The following is a 17,813-nucleotide window of genomic DNA, read 5'->3' as shown; positions in this document are numbered from 1 at the left end:
AGGAAAGTGAGCAAATTACTTAGAGAAAATTGTTATCAAGCATTCTGTGGAGTGACAGATGCCAGAAGTCGCCGGCTCCATTCTAAAATGGAGTGGAAGGAGAGCATCTATGGACACCTGTTCCTCTACACAGATCTCAGGAACAGTATTGCATCAAAAGATAAAACTCAGATCCCTGCAAGACTCTGCATCTCAAAACTCCCTTGCAAGTCTTCAGAGTCAAAGCTCAAAAAATTTGTGTCCAACAGTCAAAACCCAGCACTGATTAAAAGGAACTGAATGTGAGAAGGCCAGTAACAGAGGCAAATACAGCCTAGAAACAGCACTCAGAAATTTTGGAACCTGTTTCATGGCCAGATGTAGCTGTGGTGGAATTACCTGTGAGACACCTTCTCTCCCATCAAAAAGTGTAAATAATGCAGGGACTTGTGATTCTGATGGAAGAAAGTCTGTGACTGCCCCTTAGCATCAGCTACACTGCATGTCCTCCTCAAAGGCTGCTTTGAGTATTTTTTGAAATTATTAAGTAAGTGAAAAAATTGTCATTATTGCTCTGTTATTGCTGAACTTATTTCAAAGAATGCCAAAGGCTACTCTAAAAAAATAAATGAAGATGAGGTTTGTTTTCCTACTTGATCCTTAGAGTGACAAAGGAATTTACATTGGCTTAATTGCAGACAAGCAAGCTGAACAAATTTTTAATCAGCCTGATGGATGGAGGTCAGTTACTCAGCCTCTCCCAAGAATGAAGAAACCTTTGAGGCTTTATGAATTGGATATGCCGAAACTTTAGGCCTTGAAAACTATTAAGTCACCCATGGAGAGGCAGACCTCCTTAAGACAATACAAATACACTGTACAAATATTCCAGTGTTCCATTTTGCTTTGTAATCCTAGTGGAAGCAAATCAGCTGAGCTGTAACACGCTGCTACAGCCACAATCAGCGCTGGTTCTTAAACTGGACTCCCACCGTTATAAACACCGGCGAGCTTCTGGTCTGGCACTCTCTGCAACAAATTCTTTGGATCTCTCTGTGGTCTCACCAGGTGCAAAATAGCCTGTAAATTATATGACTCAGAGGACAGCGTTAAGTTCATCTTTTTACTCTAGCATCTTTGTAAGGAGAAGAATTTTGTGTCCTGTGGGTGCCTGGGAAGATTAAATTTAATCTTCCATTTTATTGATTTTGTTGGTTGAGAAGAAGAAGAATAAAAATTGAATTTAATAATAATGGACAAACTCTTGGTGCAAGTTATAGGAGCTGGAGAGCTCTTCTACATTATTTATATTCTGCCACCAAATGGAGCAACATGGGCTTCTATCCCCCACAGTTATAACTTAAGTATCACGTAGCTGTAGAGATGACATTTTAAGTACTCAAGCAGAGTCTTAAAAATGAGGTAACAGAAGATAAACTGCAAAAACAATGAAATCAGTGGGACCACGCACACTCATTTCAGAAGAATTTAGATCAAGCAAAGGCCAGCCTCACAAAAGTCTTTAGGCACATTTATTAATGTACACTCAGTAGACACAAATAAAACAAGTTCTCTTTGTTTTAGTAAATAAAGAAAGGTATTCTTCAGACATGTTAAAACCATGTGCTTGTGCCCAATATTGAGGTATAAGTTGATAATGTCCCAATAGCACTTTGGAGGCTTTTTCTATAGATAGTCTCTTTTCCAATTATGCATAGAAATACCCCAGCAAATTTAGTGCCTCTGCATAGAGGTAAGAGTAGATGCTGAACCATACATTATCACTCCAGGCAATTCTCTGAGATGTCTTTTATTTTGCTATATGTATCTGTCCTCTTCTTATGTAAGAAAATTGTAATGATAAAAAAAATTCCTCTGCCCTTAAACATGTAATAGCAACAACTCTTTGCTTTGAAAGAGAGATGATTGCATGGTTATAACAAAGAGAACAAAAGTCTATTCAGCTCATGCATTGCTATGATAAAGCCTGCTGTAGCCAGCTTAATGAACCTTGGACACAATCAATCCTCACTTAACAATAGTAGGTCTCAGATTTGAGTGTGTTAACAAGAGATACAAAGTCAACAAGTTTAAATCTTCCCTGAAACACTGCTTTCAGGTTCATAAATACCTGGTGAATGGAGTTTTGTGGCTGTTACTGCTGATTTCTTAGGGGATGAGACAGCTGGTCTGCTAGCATCCTGATCTTTTTGCACTTCTTTCTTCACACCTGTTTTAGGGAAAAAAAAATCAAAGGTAGAAAGACACCTCGTTTATAATTCTGTTCATAATATGCAGAACTGTGTCACTAAGATAGACACCAAAATGGCAAAATGTATTTCACTAATCCATGTCCTGGGCTCTGCACAGAATGAGGCTACACAGCACTTCAGGGTTGGATGCCAACCTGACACGTCTGCAACCACTATTGTGTATGTGCAGCTGAGCTGACATGCACAGCACTAGAGAAGGACAGAAGGCCTTACACACTGCCTTGGCTTTCCAGTCATCTGTACCATGACAAATGCCATTAAGGCACAAACAGCTACACAGGCAACCCATCCTATCTGTTCTGAGTGCTGTGTTCTGTCTCTTCACCTTGCTGTGCAACCCCATTCTGGGCTGCAGGAGAAACAGAACAGGACTGTGCAAAGCGGACTGAAATTACCTGCAAGCCCCTGCCCTGTCACCTTTTCCACAGGTAAGGAAGCTGCCTTTTCTGGAGACCAGCTTTCCAAGGTGGTCTCATGTAGTGAAGAGAGAGGCCAGAACCAGAAGCAAGCAGGATGTGCCAGAGCTGTGCTGGATGTGGCTGCCTGGACACAAACGTGGGTCTGTCTGTGCAGTAAGCCTGGCAGGGACAGAGCTGGGCAAGCACATTCAGGGCACAAACCTACAAGACACTGTGCCAGTGTGGGATGAACCAGGGCATGGAATATTTCTGAGAGAGGCAGCTCCGTGTCTGTTGCTATGTGTCCCAGCAGTGACAGGGCCTCGGGACGGTCTGCCAGCTGTCAGAGCCCTGCAGCCAGACACTGCCTCTGCACCAGGGAGACACGACTGCCTCTGAGAGCCAGAGGGGCCACCCAAGCTCAGCTCCTCCTGCCCACTCACAGCTCCCATCAAAAAAATAGCTGTGGGGACCATGCTGAGTGCTGTAACATGAGGTCCTGCCCTGCTCCTTTGGCCATGGTCTGACAGTCACAGGATCTCAAGCAGAAATTTTTCATCAAAGAAGTAAGGAAAAAGAGCAATAAAACGCAAACCCCAGGGACAATAATGTAGTTTCCTGTTTGCTTTCCTTTTTTTAACCATTAGAGTTTATTGAGGGTTGCATTTTAGTCTGAAGGGCTGTGTCATAGCACCTGGATACACAGGAAAAACAGAGAGATTTAAGGCAAATGACTTGCTTTAGAGGGAAAATGAAGTTTGCTTTATTGACTTTCCCCTCTCTTATGAGTATATTCACAGATGTCTTAGAGGAAAATGTCCCACAGAATCTGAAGTATCTGAAGCAGGAGAAAAAATCAGATTTTCTTGGTGGTGCCTAATGGCAGAGGCAGTCCAAAAGCCAACACTATCTTCCATTTTGCTTAATACAAATGTGACCTGGCTCTTTCAACAACAGGAAAAAAATATAATTTCTTATGGGGATCATAATCTTGAGGGACACTTACTGCTTTACTAGTTTTCTGCTCCCTCCAAAGCCACACCTAGTCACAGCTGCAGTGTATTTCTGATGCATCTTTCACTCTTCCACTTCTGCCTGCATCAGGACTTGCATGCAGAGAGCTGCAGACACAGCATTTGCCACGCACCAGAAGCTGAGCTGCATAATTCCTAGCACTGTCTCTCAGCATTTGCTTGCAGAGTGCTTCTGGAAACAGCACATGCACCTGCATCTCCAACTGTTTGTGGGAGGGAAGCATGGGACAAGTTCTAAAACCCCCTTTGACTCTCTTCCAGTGTTCATAGGCAAATCACACCATCAGCTGTCAGGGGCTTGTAAAGACCGAACACTTGCTCATACCTTTACTTTTGTCCATCTCCATTTTCTCTGCTGTTCATAAATAAAACATGTTGAGGCTAAGATTCTCTTTTGTGATTAATACTTTACACAGTGAAGCAACTGAAGATAGAAATTGCCTGTGCCTGCCCCCTATTACACTGTACTTTACTACAGAGTAGGACATAAAATAAGTTTATGGTGCCTTTTCATTACTAAGGACCAACCTGAGCTAGCAGCTATGAGACAAAACCAGGGCTTGTTTTATAAGACATAGTTTATATAGTTATAGATTCAAGCATCAGGTAATAAGGCTTTGGCTTTTCTGGGGCTTTCAAAATAAAAATATAATGTACAAATGGGCCATATTCAGAGCTCCTCCATAAATTTTGCTATATCAGTTGCCAAACACAGACAACAGTAGAGAAAAGTGTGTGCTTTCCTCAGGTATGTAAATAATTAACTGCTTTTGGTTTTGAGACATTTTCAATGAGGAACACCTGGGGGATTCACTCAGCCTCTTGACCTTAAGCACAAAACAAGAATCAGTTGCCCAATTAGAGCTTGGTTGAAAGAAAATGGAGCAAAGAAGCCCAGGATTTTGCAGAGGGCAGGGCAGGGTCTGTGCAGAGCATAGGAGCTGCGTACAGGTGCTGCCCTTAGGTGCACCTGCATGGGGGACATTGGCTCCGCAAAGTGGAAGATCAGCAGGAAGAAGGTGCAAACAAATATCTGGGCAAGGAAAGATAAATAGGACTAATAATGAGGAAGATGAGTGGCCTTGTTCAGTCTGAAAGACTGGGAGAGCTCCAGAGGTGTGGTGGGGCAGCGGTGCAATAAGAAGGCAAGGGAGCAGGGCTGTGCCGCAAGGGGAGAGCCAGAGCCCAGCACAGCCTGGCTGGGAAGGGCACAGGGACACATGGAGCTAGCAATTATCCAACTTCTCCTTCACAAGTAAGAGGGCCCTGGTGGCCTCTCTGTGGCCCTCCTTAGAGGAGAGGGATTTAGAAAGCACACAGCAGGCAAAAGGAAGGACGGTCGGCGGGAACAAACTGTTATCGTTTTGCTAAGCTCATCACCCATAGGGAAATTTTAGGGGAAGCGCCATCCCTGGCATCAGACCTCATATAAGAGCTTGAGCTGAATGCTTTTCTAAAAATGGGGCTTGTTCTTGTCTTTTGAAACAACAGCTGTTAGCTGGTTCAAAGAGAAACATTCAGAAAACATGTTGATTTCCTGCAGGGAAAATAAATCTTTAGATTACAAGTGTTTGGGCCCAGATTTTGTCATTTCACAGAAATTTAGAATTTCAAGTTTAAAATATCTGAGGGAGAGCACTGGTGTAGTAATTAGCATAATGTGCGGTAGCACAGAATATGGTGCAGCAGGAGGTTATAAAGTTTGATCCTTTCTAGCTTGAAGTGTATGAAAAGTAATTCAAAGACTAAAATGCACAAAAAAAAGGTCTGATGCTCCAGGGTAACTCAGGAAACAAGAAAAACATTATTCAGTTGTTATTACAGGCCTGAAGATGTGTAAAACCTCAAATCATATTCTGCCATATGTATTTTGAAATGTCAAAAGGTGTTATGATTTTCTTCTAAATTCGTCTTTTATAATGTATATTAAGTCTGATCTGGAACAAAATTTATTCAAATTCTTAATGTTATTGCCCACCGACTGGAAATATGGAATTCCAATTAGCTCTGTGTTAAATGCCTGTGCATTGGCCTTATTCCTGCATAATCAGGGCTTTTAGCACTGAGCTTCCTAGCAAAAATCTCCTGGTATCTCAGGAGCTACCACTAACTTCCAGGCTTTCTGGAACACCTTCCAAGGCTGTGGCACCTCCTACCACTGACAGAGCTCATGCAATGAGGTTCCTGGTAGCCAGTAATCAAAGCTACAAAATACTAATTTTTATGTGAATCTACATTCCATTTAAGGTTAGAAATCTCTCAACATTTCCCCTCTTTTAAAAGCTATACTTGTGTAAAGAAAGGGATATTTCAGGCCATAAGAGAAAAATGAGCACAAATATTTGTTTGTCTTCTCTGCTAGTGTGCTTACAACATTTTCTTTTGAAAAAGGCCTCTAAACACACAGTTCTGTAAAGGTATTTATATTTCCTAATTAATACACACAGCCTGCTCCAAATGAAACAAAAGGAGGAAATGCAAAATAATTAGAAACACGAGGCAAAAAATTCCAGAAACCACTTAGAAAAATAGCAGACAAACAAAGCCACTTCTCCATTCCCCCGGCAGTGCTGAATGCTAGGAAGCAGAGCAAAAGACACCTGATCCAAGACATCTCCTCAAGCACTGCAGAATCAGCACTTGTATTTGCCTGTACATTTCTGAGTCTTCAAAAGCCACTATACTGGGATAGGCTTCAATTTGCTTTCATACTTCAGACTGAAAGCAAGTTAACAAATTGTACATTGAGCATTTCTTCCAAAACAAATCCTAACATGCTGTAGACCTCATTAACAATTCAATGGGAGTACCTGCATTCAGAAGGATTCCAACTGTTCTCAGGAGTATTTTATAAGTTAACTAATGCAGTTTGCAAGTTTAAAAAAAAAACAAACCAAACCCAAGGAAATATCTTCAGTCACTCACAGAGACAGGGAGCCCCTCTGAGGTTCCTTCTGCCTTTCCCCCTGATACCCACGACTAGTCATGTCCTTGGTGAGTAATGACACATCCCTGCACGCATTGTTTGAGACAAAATGAGCAAAGCTGGAAATATGATGGATTTCTGTAGAATGAGAGCAGTCTAATTCTCTCTAGAGACTCTCTACTTCAGCTGTGATCTATGAGACACTGAATGACTGAATAAAGAAGGAGATGTGGAAGAAAGACCATGTACTTCCTGAAGTAAAAAGTGCCAAATCTTGTGCTTTTCCCTTTGTGTTTGTTTCAAATTTGAAGTCAATATGATTAGAAAAAAAGGATAACAACTATTTAATTGTCTTGTCTGAAAACAGTTGCCTTGTTCTTGTATTAAAATAACAAAGTCTCTTTAGCTGGTGTTTAAAAAAATAAAGGAAAATATACACCTGATAAAACAAATAATTCTTTGGACTGAATAGAAAATCTCAGGGTAATTCAGAACATCCAACATTAGTTGAAGAGTTAAAACAACTACTCCTCTTTCTGCCATTTGGCATGGATCCTATGGCACTTTACTGTCTCCTCCTGTTCAAGGTTGAAATTTCAAACCAAGACACTTCCTCACACAGCTGTGCTATGGCATGTTTCAGAGAGGTTCCCAGAAGAAAGGTGGGAAAACTTGCAGATGAACTCCCACTTTCACCTGCAAGGAAGTGCTGCACATCCCAGTGTTCAGTATAGGAGCAATATGAATGTAACCCACTGCACACTGCTATTCAGCTTGGAGGGAAAGTGTTTGCAAGGGCAAACAGCAGCAGAACAAAGCAGCAGCAGACTCTTCTCCCTTCATCCCTGCAAGAGTGCTGGTGCTCACCCTTCCCCCGTCAGGTGACCTCAGCTCATCCCTCTCCCTCCTGCTGACGTTGTGCTGCCTGGATTTTGCAGAATCTGATCAAAAAAAGCACTTTTTACACTACATGATTGCTGGTGAGAGCGGAGATAACACTGGCCTCCTATTTTTCATCTTGACTGATTGCATTTAACAGCCTGTCTTGTTATATATGATTTACTGGTACTTGTAGAAGCACAGGAATTCACTGGGTGAATTTTTTCAACAATGCTTTGATTGTCTTTAATTTAGGGGGGCAAGTAGGAACAAGCTGCTCAAATTAATTTTTTATTGCCACTGTCATTGCACTCAAATTAGGATATTTCTTATGCACGACTACAGTCATTAAATAATAACCAAGTAGAAATAGGAATCCCATAATACACACCCCTCAAAATCCATAACAGGACATAGAAAAAATAAAATCTCACAGCTCTCTGATTTAATAGACAGCTGGGTGGCAGATCCAGCCTGGTGGACAGAACTGAGTCTCTGAACATTGCCTTCTGCAGATAATCTCCCATTTTAAGGGAAATTTAAACCAGAAAATTCATATATGTATGCTTCAAGTACTGTATATTTTAATCAGCATCTGTGGGAAGAGGAAGCTTATATGAATTTCAGAGCTAGATTATAGCTGCAAAGTTTCTGGTAGAGAGCTGCTTTCACCTATCATTAAACAAAATATGAAGCAATATAGAAATGGTAAGTATTAGTTAGGTTATCACTGCACTTCCCAAAGTGGCTAATATAAGTGAAATTAAAAGACCTCTCTTTATTTTAGTCAAGTCTATGCTTTCTTTTCCCTGTTCTATAAATTGACAGATATGTAAATATAAAAAGGGCTGTGCAATACACTAAAACCCAATTAAGTGCACTCTTCACAGAGCAGTTGAAAGGCCATCAGTTCATGCCTGCAAAACAATTTGCATGACAACGATCTTCCACTGCTATTGTCCCATGCCACAATTCTTTTTTGATCATCTGAAGCATAGCATCATCTGCTCCACAGCTAAAGGAGTCCATTTTCATTAATTTTGTTTTTTAATTCCCTACAGTCCAATTTATTTCACAAGTACTTTTAGTGAAATATCAGGAATACACTCACTCTTGAGCAGTTGTGTCTAGTTTTTTTAAGCGAAAATTTACAGACCATGTGGTCTTCTCAAGAAACACCTAATACATGAAATCTTTCATGTGATTTTTGAGGGCTATTTTTGATTCATTAATATAGGTAGATGTTTTCATTTGTGAATTAATTTACTATTCATACATAGATAAAATTATGTATATCTCTGAAATACAAAGGCAATTTTTACATTACCTGATATTGCACTCTTTCAGAAATATTATTTTTATTTAAATTACTGCCATCCTCCTTGTGAAATACTTTTCTCCTTCCTCTCATAAAATATGCTGTGTGCAATACAGCTACTGCCTGTGCTCCTCAGCTGTAACTGTGGAGTGCTCTAAGCACTTCAGTTTAGTAACTGCAATGTCTTGCACAGGAAGTTGGTCAGATGCTAAATATATATGCAACATCAAGCCTATAGAAATCCCTGTCCAAAGGGTACCTAAAGAGAAAAATTTACATTCTGTAGATATCTCTATCACATTGGGATCTACACCCAGTGTTCATATGCTATTGCAAGAGAGACAAGATTAGAACTGCCAAAAAAAACCTTGCCTTCATAATTTCTTTGATTTATTTCAACCTTTGCTCCTATCAAATACTTAGCATCTTTTAATTTAAAAAAAAAAAATAAAAATCATGAATTGCTGCTAACTTGGCTCATAAAAAATTAAACCAGAACACTGGACTATCATAGTTTCTTTTGCTTCTGTCTGTTGTGTATAATAACAACTTCCTAAACTTGTCAGCTGCTCCTGTTCAGGAACTGACTGTTTGCATAACACAGGCAGGTAACCCTACTTCCATGTTTAGCTTCCTTCCAGAATAAATCAGGCAAGTTTATGACATGATAACTGCTGAGTTATCCTTTCATCCTTACCTTGACCCATGGGTCTTTTATTGTATTTATCTCCCTCCATCCAGTTGGTTTGGTGGGGACCTGGTGTCCAGCCAAGGTCAAACCACTACAACACGTTAATCTGACTTGAAACCAGGGGACGAGAACTAGCAATGCATTAAGTCTTTGTGTCATATTTTGCACTGACTTTTCCTTCCCAGCTCCATTTGCAATGTGTTATCAAACCCAATGGAACTTACATAGAGATGAAACGCTGTTGAGTAAGAACCAGCCTGGATAAAATTATTTCTTTTGGAATCTAAACTGTCAGATCTAATCTGAACTTGATGGAACTGGTCATTTGAGACATAACTGAATTGAGCAGAAGGAGAGTTTAGGCAAGGAAACAATCTGGAAACAAGACTAGGAGGTTTTTGCTTTGTTTGCTTGCCTCCTTCTACCTCTCTAAGTAAAAAAAAACAAAGATTACTTAAAGCCAGAGGCCAAAATCCTCATCACTGCAAACATACCTAGCAATGAATTATCTGCTCTAAGGAATGCTTTGGTCTCTAAAGCAATGCAATGTTTTCAAAAAGCTGCTTGTTGAGAACCAACAATATATACACTAAATCTCTGGCATGGGTAGTTAGGGACAGTAAATGCCTTCAATTTGCCACATAACTCAGAAAATGAGATTATAGCTGTGCTGTTGACTGTGTTCAAAAGGGTCTACAGTAAATGGAGTCCAAATCAGCACACCAGCAATGGGCTCTAGGATGGCATGAAAATTAATTAAAAGCAGGCAGTAAAACAGCATCACAGCAAGGTTTCTGCATTTCTTGGCCTAAGGCAGGTGGTGTTTGAAGCTTGGAGCACTTACCAGCGGGTGCTGTGGCTGTTTTTGGTGCTGGCAGTAAGCTCCTGCGTGGTGTCGCTGTGCCGCTCGATACCTGTGCCGTGCCTTTGCTGCTCCCCTTGGGAGCATCCTTAGGAGGTGCAGGTGCCCTAGGGGTGGTCTGCTCTTCATTTCCAAAGCTGGAACCTGCAGGAGACCGGAATTGCACTAATTATAAGTCCATAAAAAATGTATGTGAACTGTAGCATACAGACCAAACTTCTATCAGCAATTATAACCCACAGCGACACGTTCTCCCTGCAGCTTGGGCTAAGTGACACAGACTTGCTCCACTATAAACCCTCAGGTAGAAATAAAGAGTTCCCAACAACTTACTTAAATGCTAAGTCTTGGCAGCTGTTACAGTCTGGTTCCAACAGGAAATTAAGACCTCCTCTTTGTCCGCCTCTGTGAAGGTATGTGGCTACAACACTCATAAAGAAACCATGGAATTCCTAAATATATGGGTGGATGAGTTTATGGTTTTGTAGCTGCTGGAGGAGCCACATCACACGTTCATCCTACCACTTGGAAGCTGCTGATGTTCGAAATAGAGGGGAATAACAGGGCTCAGTGGTGCTAAGTTTTCAAATTCCCCTGCTCAGGTGGAGATTTCCCACAAAGAGTCCCTCAGATCACACTCAGACATTTGAATAATAAGATAAAGAACAAAGAAAAAATTCGGCCTACACTCTCACATCCACTTCAGTCATATTCTCATAACAAATATTAGGTTGCCAAGTTTTCCACCTTAAATGACCTCTTTCAAAACTTTAAATGGGTTTGGTGTCCTTCTGTATTTGCCATCTACAGAATAATGACATCCTAAATTCCTTGTAGACATAAGGAAAACAATATTTTCTTAACATTTGAGAAAGGCAGAGTTGGAGTAGACAGACCTATCTGTCTACAAGGCCTAAGAGGAGCAAAAGATTACAGCAGATCTGGACTTAAACCTTTGCAGAAGAATGAACATTTTGTTTGAAAAAACTAGTGGGGATGGTGCAAGAAATGCAAAAGATGTCAGAAAAAGTCTATAATTTTTATTTCAATTGTTTTACAAAGATGCAATATAATATTGGTTAGGTACTGCCTGCAGGAAAATGATAGCATTATCTTAATAACTGGCACATCTAAGTCTCGAATATTTTTAAGACGTAGGCTTCTTGAAAGTATGCAAGTAAAGAAGAGATTTCATTTTTGCCTTTATTACTGAATAGAGGAATAAAAAGCAGGTTGGAAAAGAAAACCCTCTTTCTGATAAAGGAAGAATATCCCTTTTGGCTCTGAAAAAACAGCTTTAAGTATTGCTGTGTCTTTGAGGCTGCTTGCATATACCTCTTAATTTAAAGTGTGTATCTGCATTATAAATGGACTTCTACAAACATATGTGACCTTTCCCAAGCCCCACTGAAAACTCAAAACAGTGTAGTGTACTCTACACAGGAAGAAGAAGACCCGAAGCATTTGTCACCTTTACACATCTCTGCACATAACAAACAACCCCTCAGCACATCAGGTGGGTGTTGAATATCCAAACTGCATGCATTTTTCACCTGTGTAACAAACATTAAAGTTTATGTGCTGAATTTACTGTGACAAGACACTCCTGACTTCCATAAAGTCACAACAGCAGAAAATCTGGCCCAACCTAGCCCCATCTCCTCGGCAGCTGTGCACAAGGGCACCTCTTCTGCCAGGTGCCAGGGGGATGCTGCAGCATTGTGTGTCCACCTCAGGCTGTCTGCACCTCACCCCTGAAGCTATTCCTGAAGTGGTCTCATATACATGCTTACCCTGTCAGCTTGGGTAACACCACTTGTAGAAATCTTTGTTCTTTCTTCAACTATTTTTTTATAAGTTTCCATTGCAGAAGCACTAACCTTGAAGAGTAAATTATTCTTATTTTTTGCAGAGAAATAGAGTTCAAGTGTTCTTTAATGGAAACCCTTTATTAAATCTGAATTTCAACATTCATTCCCTGAGGAGTGAGGGAAGAAGTGTGAGGCTGAGAGGGAGCAGGTGTTCCCTACAGAGCCTGGGGAACATCATGGGGAATTCCAGAAGGAATTTCCCTGCAGCTTGAGGGGAGGGCCCTGATGGAGCAGATATTCACACCCCACACTGGCACAGGTGGACATGGCCCAAAGGAAGCTGCATCCATGGAGAGCCCTCACAGGAGCAGGGCCCTGGAAGAAGCTGTGGGCCTGCAAATGAGAACCATGCCAGAGCAGGTTTATCCTGAGGGACAGCAGCCCTGGGTAAAGACCCATGCAGGAGCAGGAAGAAGTGTGAGATGGAAGAAATGGCAGAGAGGAACTGAAAGGGACTGACTGCAACCCCCATTCTCCTCCCACTGTCCTGCTCAGTGGGAATATGGGATGGAGGAGGTAGAGGAATTGGGAAGGGAAAGGTGAGAACGCAAAGAAGCGGTGGGGAAAGCTATTTTAGTTTTTTGCTTTGTCTTTCTTTCACACCTTTCAACTCTATTTTAATTGTTAACATATTAAATAATCTTTTCCAAGTCAATTATTTTTTGCCTGTGACAGCAATTGGTAAGTGATCCCCATGTCTTTACCTGAGGCCTTATTCACCTTATTTTCTTTCCTGTCCTGCACAGGAGGTGAGACAGCAAGACAGCAGCAGGGTGGGTGCCTGGCAGCCAGCTAAGGAACTACAGCAATATCAGGACACCCAGGATTTGCTGAGATAAGGTCAATGTTTCTCTTAAGAGACATTGTCTCTCACTTTGCTCTTCACTCATAGATGGAGACTGGAAAGAGACAGTGGGATACAACACATGCGTGTATAATATGCCCCAAAAAGCAAATGTTTGCCGCTTCCATGGATATCACTAAGGCAGCCTCTGGTTCCCCAGGAGCAGGGGTAGGCGAGTTTCACCTTGCTGCACATAGATTCCAGAGCTCAAACACGATCCAAAGAAGAAATTAAATTAAGGACCTAGGAGAATACATATTTCTCATGATCTAGGAGGAACATAAAGGTTTTTGTTTACTTCAAGGAATCAACTTAGAGGAAAATCAGAAAGATTATTCATCAGATGGTCCATCTGTTAGTACCTCATGAAATAATGCCTCCCACTATTATCTGCGGCAGGTGAATCAGTAGCATCTGCCCTTCCATGATACAACATCTTATTTTCCAGTAAAAGCCTGTACAAAACCACCAGATGTGCAGTGGGTGAATAGTTTCCAGGTGACCACATCCTTTGCTGTATTGCTCTTCCCTCCTACTCCTCTACTTTGGCATCCTGTCCAAACCAGGGGAGGCTCTGCTAGCCTTTGAAGCACCTGGTGAATGTGAATCGTTTGGGGGCTGCTGCATAAAATGCCCTGCATTTTTGCAGATTCTGTGCTCTATGAGGAGCAGCACTGCTGACTTTGCAGTAGAATGTTTAACAGGCTATTAACAATCTGCTGGGGCTGAAGGCCTTCAGCCTCACTTTTATCATCTCCTCACTATGAGCCCCAAGGAATCCTACTCTTCTGCTTCTGAGAAAAAAAAAATCGAAAAGAAGAACATTCCTTTGAAGGCTTGCAGTTACTTTGGAAAGTCCCAGCTGCAGCCACTCTTCCCCTACACTTGTTTGCCCATAGATATGGAGAAATTAGGGCTGGGAACACAATGTAGGCTGCATGTTTGAAGAATACCATGACCAAAATCCCACTGGCTCCTAGATCTCTTTGAACCACTGTTTCTCAGTATCTGTCACCACTCTTTTTACCATCTGGCTGCAGCTCATTTCAGGGGCTCCTCATCCTCAGAAAAGGAAGACTCTTTTGTGTGTGCCACTATGAGTTTGTGCCTCTTGTAGGTGTTCCTCTTCTGAAATAATTTACAAATTTTATCAAAAAGGATAGAAATACCATGTGATAATACATAGAGCTGTAAAACTAGCAGGAACATGAGTGGGGAGAATTCTGCATTTGATGAGAAATTAATTAGGCCATGTTGTGTGGCAGGTCTTGATCTGAGAGGAGACAATGATAGGAAGGGCTGTGTTCTGGAGCCCCACAGCTACAGATTTCCCTGTCTGAAGTCAAGGGCAATAAAATCTCCTTTTGCTGGAGAATTTGCATTCTCTCTAGAAAGGCAGCTTGTTTGACAATGCCCATGGGTCTGTGTGTTGCCCATGGGTCTGTCTGTTTACTGCAGAGGAGTGTTACAGAATGTGTGCAGCTCCCTGTCCCGTGGGCTGCTACTGCAGCTTACTCAGAGACATGGAGTGAGTTTCCAGCTCTTCACAGCAGGTCAAGCACTGCCTGTGCTGGCAGCAGGCTTGGAGCTGATGGCTCCTGCCACAGCTGTAATCACACTCAGGACACTGGGAACACACTGGCATCGTGCATGTTCACTGAAGGACAAACATTTACCCAGAGTTACAGGTTATCTTTCCAGCATAAAGATCCTTGGACACTCCTTGATGCCAGGTTAATGACGATGAAGTTGTGCCTAGTTGTTGCACCAGTCATCCCAGTCACTTCCCAGTCACAGAACTGGAGAAGCTTTAAAAAAGGATTTCAGTCCAAATTCACACATCAAGGAAACAGCAGAGACAGAGAAGTGAGCAGAAAAAACGTGATGATAAATGAGACTGGAATGACTTTTTTTCACCTGCAAAACACTGGGATGTATTATTCCTCTGGGTTTTACTAGACTGCACTTTGGTGCCCCAGTTTTCAAGCAAAAGTACAAGCATAATGTGAAATTTAAAGTCACTGCCATGGGGAATGATCTGATAAGAAAAGTACCTAAACTGCTGAAAATAATCAGGTGATGCTTAAAACCAAAACCTGCAAGATACACTTTTCACTAACTTTGGACATCTGCCCATCCTTCAGCTAATGCCCATTCTTTATTCCTGATTGTTACTTGTGAAGTGGTAAGCAAATTTTATAGAATGATTACCAGATATGCAACCTGTCAAATGAGATTTTCATTTCCCTACTTTAAGGGTTGGTGTTTTGAAGTCCAGCATGGCATATTTCAATATGAGTTTTCATAGTGCCATTTTCAAGAGACACAATTGAACATTCAGCTTTGTAGCTCAAGCTGAAACAAAACTATGGACCAAGAGGTACAGTGTGATCATTAGCCCTGAGGGCTAACCACGTTATTAAGATGTTTTGATAGTACATAAGATTACTAGCTGGCTAATTGGGGTTTTTTTGTCTTTGCAGAGAGACAGTGCTTGGTATTTCCTCAGGCACCAGCTCATGACAGGTTTATTTTCCATCCAGAAAAGAAGATGCTTAAGAATTGATGTCCACACAATGCTTAAGCCTAACTTACTTAGCTCAAAGTCTTTCTTCCCACTGCTTTTTTTTTTTTTCTTGCTCAGACAAAGATGTTTGAGCAGTAATTCCATGTAAAATACTTATTTTGTGCCTGATCATAAGACTTTATAAAAGCGTATTTTTCAGAAGTGTTTACATTCGAAAACGAAACTTGAATTTTGAATTCAGGTTAACAATTTCCACTGAAATAAGGAGCCAAATTTGCAGTTCCTGTCAGCACAGCTTTAGATAGCTTTAGGTCTCTGCACTGCCAATGATTTCCTCTGAGGCAGCCCTCTCATTGATAGGGAGGGACTTCTGTGCCCTTTGTGCCAATTAATAATTGATGATGAGCCTGCTGCACTGGCAGGCTCTTCCTCTACATCCAGCTGCCCTGACTACGTCTGCTAGGGCTGAATCCTCCACTTGGAGCTGATTCAGGCAAGCAAAATAAATGTAGTGGTTTTGGCAGGGCAGAGGGAAGCATCACCTCTTCAGGCTGTGCTTTCCTAACTCAGGTGGCAGCTGAGCTGCCAGGGCAGCCCTGGTAACCCTACTTCCATCAGGATGCCCTTGCACACATGTCCTTTATTTGAGGCTTGGTCCATCAGAATGTATTTACACTGCTAAACAAAAGCTGGACAAGCATTGTAGGCTGTCTCATACTCACACCATCCAGGCTGATCACAGCAGCTTTTCCTGAGAAGGTTAGAGCAGACAAAGCCATGGCCACAGTGTGAAGAACAGGGTAAGGGATCAGGAGACTGGGCTTAGCCTGGCCTCCAGGCTTCCCTTTCTCACCAGCACAGCTAGAGCTGCAGCCAAGGAGCATCCACTGAGCTGGGCCACGTGTGCTCCATGCCACTGGCAAAGGAGGTCATTCAACTTGGCCTCACATCAAAGTGGGTTTAAGAAAAGTAAAGATGTTTTGCCTCTGCCAAGTGGAATTGAAGCTCCTTCCTTTACATGATTTCCTGGTTTTGATGACACTGAGTTTTTGAAATCTAGATTAATTTTTGGGACACAAACACAACTTCAGTGCCCTTCAAATATAATAGATAGCAGAAATACAGCCTTCTGCTGATAAATCTCCTTGTGTCAGTGCTAACTAATTAATTTCATATCACCAAATAAAATATATATTTTAGGACCTGGCTGTATGAATTTCTTACTTGAGTGGAGCCATGTGCTGCTCCCTCCTGGAGTGTTACAAGCCTCCTTGGGCAAGGTGAAAATTTCACCACGAAGTAAAATCTCTGTATGTGTTACTGGGAATTGCAGACAACTCACTGACTATGCCTGATTTTGGAGTCACATAACCCATTTTATTTGGGTTCTGGTGAGATGTTACATCTCTGTCAGGAAAGATGAGCATTTTATTATGTAATAAAGTCTGTATGTTCGTGGCAGCTTTGCCTGCCAATGGCAGATTCTACAGCTGTTTGGCTAACTGAGAGTTTTTGCATTGGCTGGCTAAAAAATCCCATAGGACATGGAGTGAAGACAGCGTAGTATTTTGCTGATCAATTGTAGTATTTTTAAGAAAAGTTTTTTTGGAATAGTGCCAAAGGTACCTGGGCTGCACAGACATTTTAAAAGGGGCCTCAGACATCACTGTATATCTGCCTTCTGAAAGAGGAATCTCCTGGCATTACTTGGAGCTGAGCCATCAAAGGTCATTGATGACCACATCTTCCCTGCAAACCTTCCTCATCCAGGGTATGGCTCTGATCACAGTGACAAGACACATCCCACGTCAGGAATACTCCACTGGAGTGTCTCTAGTGGCACTCACAGGAGCTGACGTAGTAGAATTACATACTGGGGAAATGTTTGCTTCTCTAACTGAGAAGAGAAAAACATACCTGCTGTAAACTTCTCCTAGACATATGGATTAAATTCTCCTAGATATATGGATTAAAATTCCTAACAGATCAAATCAGAGTAATCTGATCTTACTCTGTAATTACTGAAGCTTATCAACTAACTGTACCAAGGGCTGGTTCTTAAAACCTGACATACACTTGAAGGCAAGCATGTACTCATAATGTTTTGGAAGCTCTTCTTGCTGACACAAGTTAAGAACATATTACGTATCAGTTAAACATTTAAACTCCTCTAAGAATTGAAGGTTCATTTTGGGAGAGTAAATAAGTAGC

At 41.5% G+C, this 17,813-nt stretch overlaps 1 protein-coding gene across 6 annotated transcripts in view; it reads right to left on the bottom strand.

Annotated features, from left to right (window-relative positions):
* The window catches only part of MTUS2 (microtubule associated scaffold protein 2), a 276,305-nt gene that overhangs the window by 55,040 nt on the left and 203,452 nt on the right, over nucleotides 1-17,813 (bottom strand). For all 6 annotated transcript variants that reach the window (XM_074535281.1, XM_074535282.1, XM_074535283.1 and 3 more), the window contains 2 exons: nucleotides 10,343-10,504; nucleotides 2,111-2,209 (listed from right to left, as the gene is read on the bottom strand). In XM_074535281.1, the coding sequence (XP_074391382.1) occupies nucleotides 2,111-2,209; nucleotides 10,343-10,504 (261 nt within the window). The remainder of the gene's footprint in view (nucleotides 1-2,110; nucleotides 2,210-10,342; nucleotides 10,505-17,813) is intronic.

This window comes from Zonotrichia albicollis, chromosome 2 (genome assembly GCF_047830755.1).
Source record: "Zonotrichia albicollis isolate bZonAlb1 chromosome 2, bZonAlb1.hap1, whole genome shotgun sequence".
Taxonomy (NCBI): Eukaryota; Metazoa; Chordata; class Aves; order Passeriformes; family Passerellidae; genus Zonotrichia; species Zonotrichia albicollis.
Note: the sequence above shows the minus strand (reverse complement) of the source record. Positions and strands in the feature narration are given on the sequence as shown.